The following is a 12613-nucleotide window of genomic DNA, read 5'->3' as shown; positions in this document are numbered from 1 at the left end:
TAGAATAAGGACCCTCAAATGGGAAGCGGTGGCATAATGGTATTGTCACTGGAGTAGTATTCCAGTGACCAAGGGTAATGCTCTGGGGACCCAGGTTTGAATCCCACTATGGCAGATGGTGAAATTTGAATTCAATAAAAATCTGGAATTTAAAATCTAATGATGACCATGAAATCATTGCCGATTGTCGTAAAAACCCATCTGGTTCACGAATGTCCTTTAGGGAAGGAAATCTGCCATCCTTACATGGTCTGGCCAACATGAGATTCCAGGCCTTCAGCAATGTGGTTGAACCTTTAAATGCTCTCTGAACAAGGGCAATAAATGCTAGTTTGGCCAGCGGTGCTCAAATCCCACGAACAAAATAAAGCACTAAATACTTATCAAAGCGCACTCTCCTCTGCCCCCTTTTAGGATAACTGTATCAGACCCTTAATTTTAACCATAAATTTTCTTTTAAAGTATAAGTAACTGGGCTGTTGCCTGCCTTTATAGATACATGTACAAGCTCACATAAAAATACATCAATGTCTCACAACGCAAAACATTTGTGAAAGGTACCCAGTAAACTTGGGTGATAAATCATTGTTCATGGACACACTAATGGCAATTTCAAACATCATTATAACACATACCTGCCAGGAGACTGCACCCAGAATTGCTGTGGATATTAGGCTGAAAAAGACCAATCGCTCGGAAATCAAGCAAAAGTGACGCATTCCTTTGGATGCCATAACACAGTCCAGACTCTTATTATCTGTCCTATGAGTATAGTAGATTTTTTGACAGTCACTGAGCTTAGTATGGAAACCCCAGAAAGTTATGAGAAAAATTATATGGCAGATCAACCAGAAAATCCCAAAGATAGAAAATCCTGGTATCAGAAAATACCAATGCTCTAAGTTATTTAGTTTTAATGCAGCAAGAATGAAGAATATTAGCTCAATAGATGCTACAGGAAGTATGGAAATTCGTCTACATAGTGTCCGGCCATACAGGTAAGGCTTCCACCGTTCAGTAACAGATAGGCCACTGAAGTAAAGATCTAGTAGTGGGTCACAAATCAGACGGCTGAAATAACAAGCCAAGGCAAAGGGGTTAGTGCTAATTTTCAAAGAAGGAAAAAACAATAAAGGTGTAATCACTGCAAAGACTATCAAGTTTGGAACTGCCAGGAAAGACTTCATCCGCAGATCAACAATCAACATTGACAAGGCAAAAACAATTAAGACAACACTCAAGCAGTTGGGCATCAACATAGCAGTGCTAGCTATGGCAAATCCAACCAGCTCCAGAAATTCTGCAGATGTTAACAGAACAGGTTGATGTCGGATACATCCGCACATTCGCTCCACAACTGACCACAAAGTTCTAACCAAAATGCTGGTCAATAGTAAATATTTGGTGGCTTCTTCTTTCACATCAGTTTTCAATTTAGAATTATCTATAAAACAGAGAAGGCCAAGCAAAAATCCAAACCAGAGATGCGACAGGCTCAAACTTGCTGTTTCCATGGAGAAGTAATAGTACAATATGCTAGCAATACCAAGCACAAAAAGTCCCAGGATGAATATCACAAGTAATAATATATTTTCTGTTTTCTCCCATCGGACGTATAGGCCCATACAAATTGCCACCATTAAGCTTATATTTGCCAGGTAGCCAAGATATCGAATTGAGGAATGCATATTTGCTTCTCTGTTGAGTTCCTCCAGTTTAGTCATTACTGCATAAAGACAGTGGCTCACACAATAACGCAGTGATTTACACATGTAATATGATTGAAAAGGCTCTGATAGAACTCCGGATGATTCTGCACAGTGCAGATGCCGATGATCTCCTAAGGTGCCATTTATCACTGAAGAACCAGACTTGCACAAGTGGGAAGTTCTGCAAAAAATAACATTGAAAGACAATACATACAGTATAATGGAAAAGTAAAGTAAATTGCAATGCTGTAACAAAATTGCATCATAAACATGAAGCTGTTAAATGACAACTGAACGCCACAATTTTTCTATCTTGTGTGCTCACTCTCAGGTATGCGTCATTAAAATACTGATGATATCCTGGAGTGAATACTCTCACTTTGGTGTGATGAAATGGTTGTTGGGTATTCTGCCGCACATTTTGTGGGATCATATGATTCACGTAACGTAATATTGAGAGATACAGCTTTATCATACGATAGGATATTTTGGATAGCAGCACCCTTCCTACTTACTCCCAATGCATATTTAAACTTGCTGGTAGGAAATTGTAATACTGAATTACTTTGGAGATACGAGTGTCAATGTTATAAACTCGCTAAATTAGAGTCACTGATACTGCAATATTAAGCTTTTCAAAAAACCCAGCAAGATTAATAAATATTTGAATTTTCTTGACAAGAACAATTAACAAATGACAGTCATACTGGACCCAAGTGAACTACTGGGGAAGAGTTTATGGTTAATACCCTTATCTAAAAATCAACTGTCAAAATAATATAGGTGGGAAAAAGAGATTTGCAGATTTAATAAACAATGACAACAGAATATTGTTGATTACAAATTGATGGTATGAATATCTAATGAAAAGAACATTTACAATTATAATTAACGACTGCCTGTTAATTTGGCTTCAATTTCAATAACTATATCAATTTCAATTAACTTATAATAGGAGCACAAAGGACAATTATCTGATACTAATAGCAAATTGCAGTTTGACTGACAGATTCGAAAAGGGTGCCCATTAACCTGAACAAATATGATGTTTTTGCAGGAGATTATTCAGTGTATACCTTTTGAAATGCACCCATCATACTTCAGGTGTCATACTGTATTTCAAATTTCTGTACAGTGTCTCAAAACTGGCAACCTTGGGACTGAGGCCGTGCCGGATTTTGGGTCGGGCCAAGTCAAGGGTACATAGAATAGTCCGGTGAAGCGGATAACAGTTCGGGGTCACACCATGCCAAAGCAGTGCCTAGACAGATTGTCCAAGTATGTTTTTTTTTTTATTTTGCTCAATTAAAATTGATGCATGGCACATTCTAAAAATGTCCATGTTTTGGACAGCTGTACACCCTGTATTACTTTTTAAAAGAATGTTTAAGTGTAGCAATCATTTCCAATTTACAGAGAACTTTTCCAATAACAAAACTGACTTCAGAAGGTCCACCTAAAATAAAACAAAAAAATAACCAGTGGTTTTCAATTTGAGCAATCCCTTTGGTAAGTGATTGAATAAGAGAAGTTCATAAATTTAAAATCATTGATAAAGGATCAAGTGGGGAGATTAACGTCTTATCCAAAAGACGGCACCTAATTGGTTAAAATATTGATAATTCTTTGGCATACATGACCAAAATGTTATGATAGTCATCAATATAATATGGAATTTATCTTGTGTATGAAATAAAAATCTAAACAGACTTAAATAAGTTGAATAAATGTTTACATTTTCTCTCAGCAAGAGCAAACACCAGCTGTCATCACAGCAAATCTTGCTATTCCAGTTCCCTTCCCATAAATAACTGAAAAAGTAGATGTCTAATATTCACATTAACACCGTTTAGCAAAGGAAACCTCTGCACCATTCTCTGAGCATGCTGAGCCACACATATACCTTATACAGAATACTGTAAAGGAAATCGTTGAAGAAAGTACTTCAGGAAGGAAACCTTTGTAACTCACTGTCAATCTACTGCTCGATTTATTTGTTTATATAACAAAAGTAATTAATTGGCTGCAAAGCACTTTGGAATATCCTGAGGACTCTATGCAAAATACAAGCCTTTTCCTTAATGTTCATTCATAGTAAGCAAACAGCATATTTAAATAAATTTCCCAAATAGAATCATGAACATGATGTGGTAAAAATATAAACCATAGTTTTAATGCAACTGCAGAGAGCTTTCCCAACCTTTTTACAAACTGCCACAAACACAACTCAAAATATTTACATTATAGTAACTAAATGGTGTCATTAACATGTATCGTAGAAATTTAAAAATACCATTTAGTATTGGTGAGAATTAAAGAGCTCACTAAAAAATTGAAAAATGTAACAGACTGAATAAAACCCAAGTATCCGTTGGCCCGGATAGTCTGCCTTAAATTCAGTTTTTTTGTCCAGTCCTCTAGTTCTAATAATACATTTGTTAAATAAATCCTCAATAATCTTGGTGAACTACAGAATTGATCGCCAGTGCCTTATAAACTAAATTGTCAATGTTCACCATCATTACTCTGAAACTGACAGCAAACTCTGGCATTGCACACGCACAGTTAAATGTGAAAATCCAGAAATTACTGTCAGGGATATCCCGCTGCTTCATAGGATCCACGCTGGCCATCTTCGTAGGTGCAATCAGCACACAAATTGGTGATTTGATCCGTTAGCCCAGATTTTGCAGTCAGACGGGTTAAAGTAGAACTTGAAATATAAACAAACTTACAAAAAAAAATTAATTTTAAAAATCATGGACTGGGGGGGATTGACAGTCCTGACTTTCAAAAATTGGTTTTTCAGGGAAGAGAAGTTGTTCAGTTATAATTATGACCTAGTTTGCCATTAAAAACTCAGTTATAGTCATTTGAAAAGGTGCAACTTTTCAATGGCTATTCTAGTGAGAATAGTGTGGAAACAGTTGAAACTCACATCAAACCACCGAGTTATGTGCTGATTGCACCTGCAAAGATGGCCAGCGTGGATCCTATGAAGCAGCGGGATATCCCTGACAGTAATTTCTGGATTTTCACAATTAACTGTGCGTGTGTAATGTCAGACTTTGCTGTCAGGTTCAGAGTAATGATGGTGAACACTGACAATTTAGTTTATAAGGCGCTGGTGATCAATTCTGTGGTTCAACCAAAATTACTGAGAATTCATTTATTATTAGCACTAGAGGACTGGACAAAAAAACTGCATATTTTAGACTTTAAGGCAGACTATTTACAAATCCATTGGGAATTCTTCTATGCTAAAAATGCAGTGCAAATTATATGCATTAATGAACCAGCTCAAAATCTTGTTGAAACCTTGATTGTAAAAATGTGAAGTGCTCCAAGAGAGGAGAAACATTGCACGTAATTATCGGCTTTTATTAATCTTTCCTTTCACTTCAACTTACTTTTTTTTGAAGCTCAAGTCTTTAGAATTTTTTTCAGTTCAAAAATTGAATCAAGCACTTCACAGAAAACACTGCTGTTCATATTAATGAAAGCAGTATTTTTTTGGTCCAAAACTTTCAAGTTGTGCTTCCTGAATCTGAAAATTACATCACTGTGAGCTACGAGTTATTTAAATGAGCAAGTAATAAACCAGATTAGATCCCATCATGTTGATTGTGGCAGAAATTCCAATGTTGGTATCTCCAATGGGACTGTGAGAACTATATTTTAACTTTTTTTTAAGTAAATGGATGCAAAATTTTAATCAGACAAACATGGGCATTGTTATTCTTTTTGCAAAAGATATCCTGAGTTAATAAAATCTGTTTTAAACTCAAATGGGTTCAGCATTAACATAATTAACGCATTAAATTTGGAAAAAATATATCTACAATACTCTGGTAAATCAATGGGAAAATACATTACGGGCTGTAACTTCCGACTAGCGTTGGAAAGTGCTGGCCTGCAGAAATTAGAAGAAATAAATGGACACTTACTTGGTCTTGAAAATTGCGCTGCCTATTATGTTTGTCGGAGCTGCTTGGGGCCTGCATCGAAAGAATCCTTGCAGGCCCCAGCGAGGTCTAGATCCAGCATATTCAAGGAAGGCAAACCACACCCTTTTTTTTTACAGCACTTACTGCCGTAAAGCAGGTAAGTTTAAAGGGTCAGGGAAATTGACAGGCCAGGGGAAGGTAAGTGTCTAACATAAGCAGATAGGATATGGGGACGTCTGGAGATTGGGGGGGTCCAAGGTCAGGGTGGGGGTACATTGGGAAGTCAGGGGGGGCTTTGAGGTCTGAGCGGGGGTGTCCAAGGTGGGGGGGGGGGGGGATCAGGGTCTGAGGTCGTGGGGGAATCCGATATTGGGGCGGGGGAAGGTGGAGTTGATGGAGGTTTTGGGGGGGGGGGGGCAGAATGGAGCCAGTGTCGGGGCGGGGGGATTCCCATAGGGTTGATCTGGGTCTTTACAATAGTTACTCAGAAGTTAGAAGAAATTTTAATTCTTCTAACTTTTTCGGGGTAACTATTGGCATAACCCTGGTGGAACCATTGAAGTTTGCGATTTAAATCGCATTTACGGATGGTTCCCAGCGCAGCACAATTGTCCAGAGGAAGTCTGCACTCTGGGCAATTGCCATGCAAATCCTTACTTCGGAACTTGCCAGAGGAATTCCCCAGCGTATCTTTGGCGTACCCACCAAATCCGACGCTTTATGGCATTACTCTGCATTCTGTCACATTAGGGTAGCATTTAAACCTCTGCTATTTAAATTTCATTTCTCATTTTATACACTTTTAAAGAAATGTTCTCTGCTTATAAACACCTACATCTGATGTCTGCAGGATCTCCGCACCTCCCTTCCCATTATCAGGATATATCAATAAACCACGTTTATATTATCACAGGCAGAGAAGGATATATAGTTAGTATTACAAGTTGATTTGCAGACTTAGCAATTTACAACATGAACTTGCATTCATATAATGTAGTAAAACATGCCAAGACATTACACAGGAGTGTAATTAGACAATACAGACCGCGCCAAAGGAGACATAGGACAAAGGATCAAAAACTTAGTCAAATATGTAGGTTTTAAGCAGTGTCTTAAAAAAGCAAAGGCAAGTGAAATGGCAAACAGATTAGGAAGGGAATTCCAGAGCTTAGGACCTAGCCAACTGAAGGCATAATCAACAATGGTAAGGAGAAGAAGGTGGGAGGAGTACAGAGGGGCACTTCTGGGCAATTGCCGTGCAAACCCTTACCTGGGAACTTGCCAGAGGAATTCTCCAGCGCATCTTTGGGGTACCCCCAAATCCGACGGTGGGGAGCGCGGAAGTTAGAAGCCTACAGTTTATGACATTCAAGTCTTACAAACCAAGAAATTCCCAGGCTCAATCCCTGGTTTGTGGTGCGAGTCATTTTCAACCACAACAACAATGGTGACACTATAACTGGCGTCAGTAACTAAGTTCCAGAGAATTAAGCCAGAATTGGAAGAAGGTAGATTTCTCGTGGACTTGCTATGCTCAAGGTTACAAAGGTTAGGAGTGGGTGAGGTCATAGAGGGATTTGAACATGAGGATAAAAATTTTAAAATTGACACATCATTGTACTGGAAGTCAATGAAGGTCAGCAAGGAGTGGTTGCTCAATAAGACATGGTGCAAATGGATAATGGATAGCAGGGGTTTGGTTGAACTCAAGTATATTCAGGGATGAAGATGGGAGACCAGCATGAAGAGTATAAGAATGGTTGAGTCTAGTGGTAACAAAAGCACGGATGAGGTTTTCAGCAGCAGATGGGCTGAGGCAGGATATAACAGTGGTGGAAGTAAGCAGTATTTGTGATGTAGGTGAAAGGGTTTTGGAAGCTCCACTCCATGTCAAATAGGATATCAAGGCTGCAACCGGTCTGTTTGAGCCCGAGACTATGGCCAGGGAGGGGGATGAAGTTGGTGACTAGGAAACTAGGAGTTTGTGGTGTGGGCCAAAGACAATAGCAAAATTCTCAGTAGCAAGTGACTGACGACTGGCACCAGCCATTCATTACACTCGTACTTTTTCACGGCGGCCTCTACAAGGTATCCGGAACATGCCTGACTGGGGCAAGCAAATGCGTATCTTCATAACCGATCAGGTTGAAGAGTCATTCGTGAACAGCACAGAACCTGAACCTGGAAGTTAGTTCATTTAGAGCCAAACAAAATAAAGAGAAAAAAATAAAGATGGGATGGAGAAAGAGAGGAATAGAAAGGAAAAGGGAAAAAAATGTTAAAATCTTTTTAGATTTCCAACAATAATTAAAATTTAAACAAATGTGATGTCACACTTGCTAACATTTATTTTCAGTGCTGGAGAGTTGTTTGGCAGTAATTAAGACTTGTTATACCATTAAACAATTTACACTGGAATGAACAAGCCCTTAGTAGCTACTGGAGAAGCAATGCAACTCAGACACCAATTCCTGATTTCTGTATTTAACTGTGCATGTGCAGTGGTGAGAATTTCCTATTTGATTTACATTTTAATAATGGTGAGCGATAATAACTGCCTATTGTATGGAGTAACCTTATTTTCTGCTCTCAGATTGGATAACTTGCCTTCAGAAGAGCTCTTCACATTCAGCTGAAATCAATGTCACTGATAATACATCTCTAATTCTCAGCTGACAACTGTGCATGTATAATACCTAGCTCTCAATTCTAAATGTCATGGTAGGTGTACTCCTAGAGTGTGATTGGACAGTTGAGTTTCCTTTACCCTCCCCCTATTTTAGAGGGACCAGATACAAGTAAAAGGGTAGCCTTATTGTGTTCAGTGCAGTAACTCTAAAGTTCCACATGGAAATTAAAATGTGACAACTCAACTCCGTTGTTCTTCAGGCCAATAATCTATTAGTGCGCTGAATCACAGAACATAACAATAACAGGACGCATTAAAATAACATTTTCACAAAGATAGGTTAATTAAGAATCAAAGAACTGAAAAATCAGAACAGGTTTTTTTGACTCAGGGGTAGAGAAAGAAAGAAATTCCTGCATTTGTTTTTCTCTATAGAGAAAGGAATCACACCAAAATTTTAACCCTGCTACTCAGGCTTTAAAGAAACAGCACATAACACTGAACGTCTCTGCAGATAGCACATTGAGAACTGGTTCAGGAACTTCAATTACAGGTGCATTGCTTCTATTTATAATTTTTCTGATGTCAATGTATTTGCTATGCTAAGACAATCAGGTCATTTTACTTGAAAACAAACTGGACTTCAAAACCTGTAAAAAAAACAGAAAGATAGAACATACATTTATATTCGCACAATTCACATCCTAAGAACTTTACCGCTAATGACTTACTTCTAAGGTGCAGGCAACTGTGGTCGCATTGGCAAAAGTGGCAGCCAATTTGTTTACAGCAAGGTCCAGCAAAGGGCAATGAGATAACTATCCAGTTAATCTGTTTTAGTGATGTTGCTTCAGGGAATGCTGGCCTGGACACTGGTAGAATTCCCCTGCTCGCCTCTGAACCGTGCAATGGAATCTTTTCCATCTACCTGAGTGGGTGGACAGAGCCACAGTTTAACATCAAGAGTACAGCACTCCCTCAGTAATGTACTAAAGCAACAGCTTAGATCATGCTCAAATACACTGAACCTTCAACGTAAAATTTTCTGATGTCTGATTAAAGAGTTACCACCAAACCAGAGAGTTAAGAGTTTACTTAAGAAAACAGAGTTAGATTGCCATGTGTATAGTAAAACTATACACTATAGAAACTTTCATAAATTTAAATGGCATCCTGAATCACAAAGCTACATGTACAAGTTACGGCAGATGAACACCCACAGAGAAAGAAGAATTCTACAATTAATTGCCCAATGCCAAATCACACCCACCACCATAATTTAGAAGGGCCAGATACAAGCAAAAGGTACCCTTCATGTCAGACAATAAAAACAGAAAATGTTGGAAATACTCAGTGGTCAGGCAGCATTCATGGTGAGAGAAACAGAACTTGAAAAAATTTAGACAACTAACATGTTTTAAGCAAGTACAGAGACAGTGGATGAAGGGGGAGAACAAAAGGGAAGGTCCATTATAGGGTGAATGACAGGAGCTATTAAATGATAAAAGGGACGATGGTACAAGACAAAAGGAGATAGTAAAGATGCAAGTAAAGAAATAAAAGATGGGTCTAGATTAGTGTAAATGAAAAGGGCAGAATCAGCACCAACAGCTGCCTTCCAAAAAGAAAGCACAAACTTAGGTTATGATCTGAAATTGTTGAACTCAGTGTCAGGTCCAGAAGGCTGTAAGTGCCTAACTGAAAGATGAAATGTGGTTCCTTAAACTTACATTGAGCTTCAGTAGAGTACTGTAGGAGTCTGTGGCCATGACCAGAGAGGTCAGAGTGGCATACAGAATAAAGGTAACCAGAAGCTTGGGATGACTCTTGTGGATTACAATCCTATGCAATTAACTATCAAAACGTTATCAACCTTTTTATTTATTTGAAACATTGAAAGCCAAGTTTTAATTAGCTGATATACAGGTAATATTACTTCAGTTTACACAGCTGCGGCTCAGAGCAGTACTCTGGGCCCCATTGCACAGACCTGAGCATGCAATCTAAATGAATACTCAGTGCAGGAGAGCTGCACCGTCGGAAGTGTCGTTTTTGCAGGCAAGATGTTAATCAGAGTTCCCATTTGCCCCCTTCACGTCCACCCAAAAGTTTCCACAGCACTATTCTGAAGAGAGAGTTCTCCCTGATGTCCTGGCCAATATTTATCCCTGAACCAGCATCACAAAAACAGGTTATGTGGTCATTTTGGGACCTTACTGGCTATCTTGATTTCTACATTACAACAACGGCTGTAATTCAGAAGTACTTGTAAAGCTTTTTGGGGTATGAGAAGCGTTAACTAAATGTAAGTTTTTTTTCTTTCTCCTGTGCAATCTCGGGATCAGTCGTTCAAATCTCATTTCCGGTCTTTCAAGCGGCGCTGCATTGACATCAGACTGAAGGAAGGCGAACCAGGTCTAATCCCCAGGCGGGGAAGCTGGGACACATACAGGTTTTTAAAGAGGGTGAGGAGGGGTGGGGGTAATTGCTCTGGGCCTGGAGTCCAGGACAAGGCAGAGGCGGCTGAGCTCACTCAGCAACACAAACACCAGCTCCGGGGACACTCGGCTAAAGGTTCCCTGGGCCTTGGAGAACCGGCCCCCGGCTCCACCATTATCTACCCCGGTCAATCCCCCGGAGCTTCCCCACCCCCCCTGCAGCCCCCGCCGGGTTTACCTGTCACAGCCCCCGCCGCCAAGGCCCACCTTTCCTTTCTCTCTCTCTCTTCCCCCTGGAATCTCCCCGACGGTAACCCCGAGAGACAGGGGGCGGGGCTTCACTCCGACCCCGCCCCCTCGACGGCTCCCGCCGCAGGACACAACGCACCAGGGAAAGGCGGAAACGGCGCGGCTCTCAGCGGGACCAGCTCCGCTGGCGAGACACATTCCCACACCCCCCGCGATACAAATCACTCACAGCTGAAGAATGTTTGTATTTCCATTTCGGAGGCACCATTTAACAAAGACATCAATGTGGCCTGGCCCGTTTATCCCGCAGTGACAGGATCTCTCCCTCCCTCCCTCTGCAGCAAAGTGCAACTGTAACCTCATACAGCGTTGTATAAAGTTACCGCACAGCACAAGACCAGTTGGTTCATCAAACCAGCCTCACATCAAAAACACTTCTTCCCCCTCAGCCCCACCTCCACAGCCCTGTCCCTGTAATCTCATGGGAGGGACCAACAACGGAGAAAATGCCTAGAGTGGACAGGGCAACTAATACTTAAACATCATGATCCTGCTACCAGAAATAAAATAAATAATCAGATAAGATAGGAACGGTGATGAGTAAATTTAAAAATGACACCGAGCTCACCTTGTTTAGAATTTCATACATGAGGCTTGATATTGCCCACATGTCTGTCCTTGGCTTGCCGCATTGTTCCAGTGAAGCCCAACGCAAACTGGAGGAACAGCACCACATCTTCCGACTAGGCACTTTACAGCCTTCCGGGCTGAATATTGAATTCAACAACTTTAGATCTTAAACTCCCCCTCCCCCCCCATCCCCATCCCGTTTCCCCCCCATCCCCATCCCGTTTCCCCCCCATCCCCATCCCGTTTCCCCCCCCTCCCCTTTTTTTCAATAATTTATATAGATTCTTCTTTTCCCACCTATTTCCATTATTTTTAAATCTACAACTAATACTTTGTTAGTCTTTCCACCCCACCCCCACTAGAGCTGTACCTTGAGTATCCTGCCATCCATTCTTAATTAGCACTTTTCTTAAATAATATCACCACCTTCAACACCTCTTTGATCCTTTTGTCTGTGACATCTTTTGATTATCTGCTCCTATCACTGCTTGCTCATCCCTACAACCACCCCACCCTCAACTTCTCTCCCCCACCCCCCCCACCTTAGACCAGCTTATATTTCACCTCTCTCCTAACTATACTTCAGTTCTGCCGAAGGGTCATGAGGACTCGAAACGTCAACTGTTTTCTTCTCCACCGATGCTGCCAGACCTGCTGAGTTTTTCCAGGTAATTCTGTTTTTGTTCTTGATATCATTGGCTTGTTTTTGGATGAGTTGAGTATCTAGCTATGTTCCGAAACTTTAAAAACGATTTTCCGTCTGTTTACAAATGCACACAGGATGTCCCTTGTTACTGTTAACTAATCAAAGAGAGCCCATGCGTTCTGTACTGACATGATAATATCCAGAGACAAAGTGAGAAGTGAAAGATAATAGAAGATTTCAAATCGCTTGTTTGAAAGTATGAAGTATGGTTCTGTGTCTTTGTTTACTTAGTTCTTTCAAAATGATTCCAGCACAAGAAAACAAGAGTTTTGATAGTGCTAATAAAGTAATGTTGGTTGGATGTC

General features: G+C 40.3%; 1 protein-coding gene across 3 annotated transcripts in view; it reads right to left on the bottom strand.

The window, feature by feature from the left end:
* Positions 1-11110, bottom strand: part of tmem168b (transmembrane protein 168b) — a 36720-nt gene extending 25610 nt beyond the window's left edge. Inside the window, exons 1-3 of one of the 3 annotated variants that reach the window (XM_078568082.1) lie at positions 10991-11110; positions 9017-9209; positions 636-1890 (exon numbers count right to left, since the gene is read on the bottom strand). In XM_078568082.1, coding sequence (XP_078424208.1) covers positions 636-1772 — 1137 coding nt within the window. In that variant the 5' untranslated portion in view covers positions 1773-1890; positions 9017-9209; positions 10991-11110. Of the gene's footprint in view, positions 1-635; positions 1891-4299; positions 4444-9016; positions 9214-10990 lie in introns of those variants that run through there. The other 2 variants (XM_078568083.1, XM_078568084.1) reach the window with 2 other exon arrangements.
* Between the last annotated feature and the right edge of the window lie 1503 nt (positions 11111-12613).

This window comes from Cetorhinus maximus, chromosome 22 (genome assembly GCF_964194155.1).
Source record: "Cetorhinus maximus chromosome 22, sCetMax3.hap1.1, whole genome shotgun sequence".
Classification (NCBI taxonomy): domain Eukaryota; kingdom Metazoa; phylum Chordata; class Chondrichthyes; order Lamniformes; family Cetorhinidae; genus Cetorhinus; species Cetorhinus maximus.
This window is presented reverse-complemented; position numbering and strand designations above follow the sequence as displayed.